General features: G+C 36.3%; 1 protein-coding gene across 1 annotated transcript; it reads left to right on the top strand.

The window, feature by feature from the left end:
* The first annotated feature begins 2,351 nt into the window (after positions 1-2,351).
* On the top strand, positions 2,352-7,124 carry LOC124167798. Its single transcript, XM_046545827.1, has 12 exons — positions 2,352-2,413; positions 2,767-2,847; positions 3,106-3,230; positions 3,329-3,476; positions 3,873-3,964; positions 4,098-4,243; positions 4,446-4,512; positions 5,271-5,436; positions 5,881-6,080; positions 6,180-6,321; positions 6,430-6,566; positions 6,711-7,124. Exons 2-12 carry the CDS (start codon positions 2,784-2,786, stop codon positions 7,056-7,058), a joined length of 1,635 nt encoding a protein of 544 aa, XP_046401783.1. The 5' UTR covers positions 2,352-2,413; positions 2,767-2,783; the 3' UTR covers positions 7,059-7,124.
* Positions 7,125-7,876: the final 752 nt, after the last annotated feature.

The following is a 7,876-nucleotide window of genomic DNA, read 5'->3' as shown; positions in this document are numbered from 1 at the left end:
TCGAAACGTTTTATTTTATTTTTTGTCTTCTCTATCTCGCGGGACTTCATTTTCGTCCGCACGCCGTGGAGTTGATTCCTGGGTCATATCTAATAGAATTGGGCTGAGTTATACGAGTTCGATGTCGTATTCGAGTGAAGGCGTATGGGTATGGCGTCGGAGGTGAAGCGACACGGGAGGTATTTCTCCATCGAGAAGTCAGCCGCCTCAAGTAATGGCCAACCTCGAGGAGGGAATAAAAAAATATATTGGGAGTTGGATTCGTGTTCGTGACTTTTCGAGTTGATCTTTCTCATCATCGATATGGAGATATGGAATCCCATCCCTTTGCTGGAAGCAATTATATGTCTCCCACTTCCGGTGACCTCTTTTCTCTGATTTCGTGATACCACTTCCGGAGATTTTCAAAATGTCAACATCCCCATACCTAAGTTGGCTCCTTCCCCCGTTAAAGGCCTTTAATTTATCTTACCATCACCCTAGAAAGGGCCGGATTTACCCAAAGTTGTGCTATAGGCACCTCTCCACTGAGCGTCCCTCATCACTCATTACTTGTTTTATGTTCATTCTCTTCAAATATGGTAGCCCTCTGCATTTAAAGGATCTTTTTCTCCCCAGTTGTGAACACACTAATGTTGTTACAAGACAAGACCCCTGTTTTTTGTATGCCCCACAGTTCCGCAACTGCAGTTCATAAATCATTTACTGTTGTTGCCTCAAAGCTGTGGAACGATTTTCCGAAACAGGTAAAAGACAGTGCATCACAGGAAATATTTAAGAAAGGATTGCCACCCACCTACTTTCTGGCTACCCATGAACACTGATCATGTAATTTAATAATCATTCATCTTCTCATCGATCTGATTAATACCTGTTGTTGTGTTAGAAGTAGTAATCTAGTTCTTGTTTCTTTTGTTAAGCTAAATTTCCTTTTTTAAAGTTGTGTTATTTATTTCTTGGTATGCTTAATGTTCGTTTTTCTGTTAGAAAAATAAATTATTCTTTTCCAGTTTTACTATGCTAGTTCCAGTTTACTATGTTAATTGTACTGCTCACCATTTTAACGATTTCTATGTTCCAAAGGAGTTAAAACTCCTAGAGCAATGAATGAGTTAATTATTAATTATTATTTTTATCACTTGAGCTCCCCCCCTCCCCGATTTTTATGATAAGGCATAGGTACTCGAATGAGGTAAGGTTCTGAAAAGAGGAATAAACAGAGATATGGCTGATAGCATAAGTTTATGCTTGAATTTTTACGCAGGGAAACATGGACAATTGAATTAAAGAAAATCAGCTTGGAGTAAAACTACATGAAAAAGTTCAAACAAAAAAAAACTTTCTTCTGTTCCACACTTTATTTTAAGTAGTACGACCCGGGTTTCTGCATATCATGCTATCATCAGGTTGATCATGTTGACAGCATGATATGCAGAAACCTGGGTGGTACTATTAAAATAAAAGTGTGGAATATAACAAAGTATTTTTATTTTATGATGAACAGTTCCACAAAGGTTGCCGGAGACCGTGTCCTATATTAAACAGTTTAACTTTTAAATGCAACTAAAACGCTTGATGAATGCCCTTTCCAAAAATAATGTCTAACCTTAATTCATACGACAAAAGAGAAGATTAACTTCTAATATAAAAAATTACGTATTGCTGTAACTTAACCCATTAATGCCCAATGGGTCGTTAGCGACCCACTTCGAAAAAAAATTATAACTCATAAAATATTGTTGGATTTAGTGTTAAAATATTTTTATTAGTTTGTTAAAACATTAAGCTTATATAATTCAACGAATATACAATTGTATGCGCATACCATCATTTACACTATTTTTTTAAAAAACGTCATTGTGACGCAATCGTGCATCCCCTCACGGAAAGAAATTTATTTGTTCTTCGTACAAATGCGTGATTGCTGCCTCAATATTTGTTGTGGAGACAAATCCATCATTAAATATAGAAGAAACTTTAGTTTCACAGAAAAAACTCGTCTGCAACGGTTGCAAATGCTATTTGTAACCTTGAATTTGTAACTCTTAGAAATGCATTTGTAAGGCAAGCAAATAGATTTGCGGTAATCGACAAGGGGAAGTGCATTTCTACCCTTTTCCATAAATGTAGCCTTTTTTCATTACTGCGAATTTATCTCTCAGTGAGATGCGTATTTTTATGTGTAAGTGGTCCGTCTGCAAAATCATCGTAGTCATCTATTAGCAAACCATGATGCCTTGCGCCCGCGATTCCGGTGATTAACGGAACGTAGCCTACGTTATTCATACGTAGGCTACGAACGGAAGTGCTCTGGAGAGGAACTGGTCTTTCCAGGTCTTTCCCATTGCAGAAGCCTTCGCCTCACGTGTTCGCCGAGTAGAGCTGCAAGAATCTTCAAAAATCATTGCCTACGGTAAGTATTTGTTCTATATTTTTATATTTCCTTAAATATTATCTTCCGTTTGGTGAGCCAGTAAAAAAAGAAGGAAGCACCTAAATCAGTTTTCGTAGATTCACCATAGATTTCAACTTCCACCATAAATGCTTTTGGCTATACTTTTCATTACTTCGAAATATCGTGGTGTATTTAAGATTAGAACATTTTTTTGCATTTTATTTTCATCTGCAGTACACCGTAGGATAGAACAATAAGAATACTTTATTTAATAACAATTTTTGGATCGCTAAAGCCAACGTGTTCGTACAAAAGTGTTTAGTGTGACGATATACAATTAATAGCATCATTGAAATTGTGTTTATTTCAAGCATCCGGAGTTTTAATTATGAGTCTTGAGGAGAAGCTAAGGAGATGGGGGCTTAGCGAGGAAGCCGTAAAGACTTTTCAAGGTAACAAAGTAATTAAATTTGTTGTATTATTAGGTTTCCTCAGTGCGTGCTTTAATATTAGTATTCAATTGTACTTTTCGAGGCTTGTTTGGAATTGTAATATTGGCAGTAAACGTCATTCTCTTAATCAGAAGTTATCTTCAGCCTTGTTTTAGTTCACTTAAAAACTCATGAAAAAACACCAGTGTGTGAAGATGAGTGCGGGCCGCCATTTATATCGTGTAATAGCTAATGGAATTTTGTCATGGGTTTATTTAGAGCAGTGCATTACCGAGGACTTACTCGAGTTCATAGACGAACGGACTTTGGAGCTCTTGATGCCTTTAGTTGGGGATAGGCTCAGGTTCCGAATGAAAATGAGGAGCGAGGGAAAGAAAGAAACGGTTTGTATTTTGGTACTCTTCAAACTTGGAATTTGATTCTGTTTTATAGTAAATCAGCCTAAATTTGCCAATTTCAACGCTTATATGCTTGCTTTCAGGAGAGTACTGCGCTAATATCAGAGATAATCGACCCTTTTCCTGAGAGTACCCCACAGATATCAGACCCTATAAGTACAAACATTGTAGAAGGCACCTCAAACGATGTGTCAAACCAAATTCCTGACAACGGCCAAATTTCATGTAGTGGTAAAGTTATCAAATGAATAATTTTTTTTTAGCTTGTAGTGAATTTCAATATTCCTTTAATGACTATGACTTTCAGTTAAATTATTTTAACGCATTTTGCCAGTGATTGCAACCAATACGCTAAAATTATATATCTATAAACATCATTGTAATATTATTATTCATTAAATGGCAACTTCTGTACATGAATGCTCATCTGCTAAGTATAGATATCAAATTCCATCTTATAAACATTTGCAAAATAGATCCCATTGTGTTTCAGATGTCCTGTAGATATGATTTAATCCATTTGTGTCGCCCATTTGAATGTTTACAATTACATTTTGAAGTTCATGGTATGTTTCAAAACCGTTTTGTCATGAATTGCTAGAAATGACTTCGAATTTTTCTCTACAGAACCTAGGGCAGAGATTATTGTGATTGGCAGAGATTTTTCTAAACCTGTTGAGGTGTCTGTGCACAACAAATTATATTTTGAGGAAGAATTGGTGAGTTTCACAAACCATTGTGCAGTGGCTAGATTTTTGATAGTTATTACATTATTTAATGCAAATCGTATTTACTATAATTGGCAAGGTAATAGTTTTATTTGGTTATACAAGTTTGTATCACTTTCCATAGGACCTTGAAAAAGTTCTGCTTTCTACCAGTGAGGGCAAAATTGTCCTAGGGACATACAAGAGTCTGGGACACCTAGACAAAAGGGCAAGAGATCTGTTGGCTGGGCGTATCATTGCTCATGAGCTCAGAGATGATCTTGATAGAAGGTACTCCCCAATTTAGGTTTTATTTTTATGCACCCTAAACCCTTCACAGGTTTTTAAAGTCTTCAATGTTAATGGTGTGTACGGTTTGAAGCTGATTAACTTCTATGAATAGTATTGCCTTAAAATCATGCCAATTCTTGACTGTTAGTAAGTTGGGGATTTGCGCTTGTGTGTTATTAGTGTACCTTTGGTTACTTTACAGACTCTCGGCTGATAGACTGACCTATTTGGCAAATAGGATAGTGGAACTGTTCCCCACTGAAAGCAAGGTGAGTACAACCTGGTGATCTGCAGAGCTACCTGGACAAGACATGTAACCTAATTAATTAATTTGAAGTTATTGCAGTCAAGCCTCTTTTCAATATGGATGGCAAGGATTTCAGAGTTACAAGTCTACTTGGTTACATTCCTTAAATGTTGTGCTTTACTTTCAAAAGAGAGTTAATGTCTATCTTGTGATTTTGCACTCAAACCATTCAACAGATTAATTATTTTAAATGTTTCATTTCCTTGTAGCTTTATGAAACTAAACAATATATATGTACATTTTCATTAGTTTTTTGTAAACATATATGTACATATATAGAAAATTATGGTGGTTATACAATCAATTACAGTCAACCCCTATAACTGATAAGCCATTATAAAGTGAAAATATATAAGTCTATGTTGTTACCCCATTGAATTCTTCAGATTGTCTATCTCCCCTCTTGGTATTCAATATTTGTCTCATGACTCTCCTCCATTTCCTACCAAATATTTTCACTTTCAAGAATATAATTATTTTATATTAATATAATTATTATTATAACTTTGCCATCTTCAGCCCTTGCTTATGCAAAGATTTTCTTTAATATTTCCCATTTTCCTTCTATTAGTGCTCTTTAACATCTCCATTCTCTTTGTAAGGGGTAATTTCCTTGAAGCTGTTCCTCTCAGCATGGTGTTGTCATTTCAGTGAGATAGTAATTCGAAGAATTTTTTAATGCTACTGTAAAATTACTTAAGGAATGAAAAACATTTTCAGGGTTGCTGGATATCGATCGACTCAAGAGGAGTGTGCGAGACTGGTAAAGGGAAATTATACTCTAAATGGTATAATACCCGCCGCTGCCATTCTAAGCTTGGCCTTATACCAGGGCGGAAAAGGGGTGAAAAAAGAGCACATGAAAGTTTCAGTCAAGGTAATGAAGGTAATGTTTTATATCTTAGTGTTAGGAATAACTTGTCATTTTGAAGGGTAATTTAAGAAATCTAAATGTTAGTAATAGCTGTTAGAGTTATTTTAAATTTCCTTTACTTAGTAACTTAGATAAAATAGCCATTATACATACATATATATATATATTATTAGCATTTACAAATCTCAGTTCAGGGCAAGGAGCACATCATTTAAACTGACGGATGAATGAGGGTGTGGAGAGGTATATTAATAAATTATGCCAGTTGGAGAGTTATGCAGTGATTGATTGCTTTTAATTCAAGTACTCCAATTTTTAACAATTGTCAACCAATACTTGGACCCACACCAAGGCTCCATTATTGTTACTTTAATTTTTAAATAATATTTTGAGGCAGTCATCGTACAGTGTACAGAAATATATTTTCCATGTACTAATAGTTTCATTCCTTTACAGAATCTGAGGTGGATGATAGCCAAGATGATGATGACTCCCTCCAATGGCTGAAAAATAATGCTGAGCCCTGGGTTAAAGTTCAGGAATATTGGGAAAAAACCCATCAAATTAGACGTCGCTGCCTCCAAAGAGATGGGAAATCAGTCCATGAGTATATGAAAGGGTATCCTGCGTTACGCTTAGATAGAGGCTATATGCTGGTAAGTAATCCATATATTTCATCAAATTTTTGAGCTAAACTTTTATTTTATGAATAGTGTAGTTGGTGAGTTATTGATTTGCTATCAAAACTATTGCAGTTGGAGATTGACTTCACCTCCAAATTCCCCAATAGCTCCATGAGCTTATATGCTCTATGGCCAAGGCTTAGTAATTTTGTCCTGGAAAGGGTCTGCCTTAAAGGAGAGTTGAGGAAGGCACTTGATGAAGCAATTTCACCTGGTGAGTAGCAGAAAAGTATTAATTGTAAATTAGCACCTGACTTGCATAACACTAGGACAGATTATGTTTTATTCTATTTTCATGTAGAAGAATCTTCTTCATTTTCAGATGAAAGAACAGCTCTAGCTCTCTTGCATATGAGCAAGATTTTTCCCACTGTAAATGCCCGGAAGCAAACTAAATCAGTGCGAGAGTGGAGGCCATCAAAGCTCGAGGCTCAGGAAGCTTTTGTTTTACACGTAAAAGTAAGGAATCAATATTCACACTATATTCACCGAATAAATCTTATATTTCAATTTTTTATCTAATTGGTTGATGACATTTATTATGATAATACAGTTCAGATAGTAACTTTTAACAGAAATCTTACAAATTTTCTCAACCCTCAGGTTATTGGGGACCTGGAAACACAGCTTGAGCTGAGAAAGGATCGCCTACTGAATTTTGGCTGCCAGCTTCAACCTCTAGCAGCTGTGGTGGGACCTTCGTGGAGAGAGATACACCAGGCATTCGCCATCATTGGCCCCAAATACTTTGAGGTGGAAACTCCACTAAAGGCAGTGGATATCACATTCAAGGCATTTCATGCCTTGAATGCTCAGTACCCTCCTGAAGCCAGCCAAATTTGGCAGTTCATTCAAAGGGCAGTGTACGATATACCTCGTGATCGAAAATTTGAGCCTCACTTCAGCTTTGTAGAGACTCTGCTGCAAGATTTTAGTGCAGCAAGGGATTAAATTCCCTTATTATATTTAATTGTGTACATATTTTTCATTAAGATTTTATTTTCTGCTAGTGACTAGGTCTTTTTCTCTAATTCATAATGCCTGTATGTGATAAGTGTGGGGCAGAAATATCCACTATTCGTGGTCTGTTTGCTCACTACACGTTTGCTCATCCCATTGCTGACCATTATAGATGTGCAGAGAATGGCTGTTTTAGAGTATTCCACTCCCGAAACTCCTTTCGGAAACATCTACAAAAGGTACATAAATTTCTTCTTGAGCCAACAGAAATAGGTGACCAAATTCATAATGGACTTGTTGTAGACCAGGATGATGGTGATTATGAAGACATGCCAAATCTCAGCAATAATGCCTCTCATGATACTGCTCCTCAAACTAAAACCTTTTCTCAGGATTTCATAAATTCTCTCTTTTTTTGTGCTGATTCATTTGTATCCAAACTGTACAGTAATCCTTGCTTACCAAGGAATCACATCCAAACTATAATCGAGGATGTGGAAACCTTTCTTGGTGGGGGTTTCTTGGAGCTTTTAAGAACTAAAGTGACTAATTCATTAAGGCTATCTAACTGCGATGAGGGAGAAACAGAAGAAGTGCTGAAAATGTTTCAAGCTTTGGAATCTCCATTTAAACATTTGAGTACAGAACATCACCGCCTGAAGCACTTTAAAAACACTGGTAATTATATTCCACCAGAATCATATTTAATAGGCCACACTTTCTGCAGTAAAGCCTCAAAGACTGGAGGTAGAGGTGAAAATGTGGAGGTTACTGGTCAGTTTGTTCCCCTGAGAAAGACTCTAAAAAAG

The sequence above is a fragment of the Ischnura elegans genome, chromosome 11, assembly GCF_921293095.1.
Source record: "Ischnura elegans chromosome 11, ioIscEleg1.1, whole genome shotgun sequence".
NCBI classification, from domain to species: domain Eukaryota; kingdom Metazoa; phylum Arthropoda; class Insecta; order Odonata; family Coenagrionidae; genus Ischnura; species Ischnura elegans.
The sequence above is the reverse complement of the archived record's forward strand: the minus strand, read 5'-3'. Positions and strand labels throughout refer to the sequence as shown.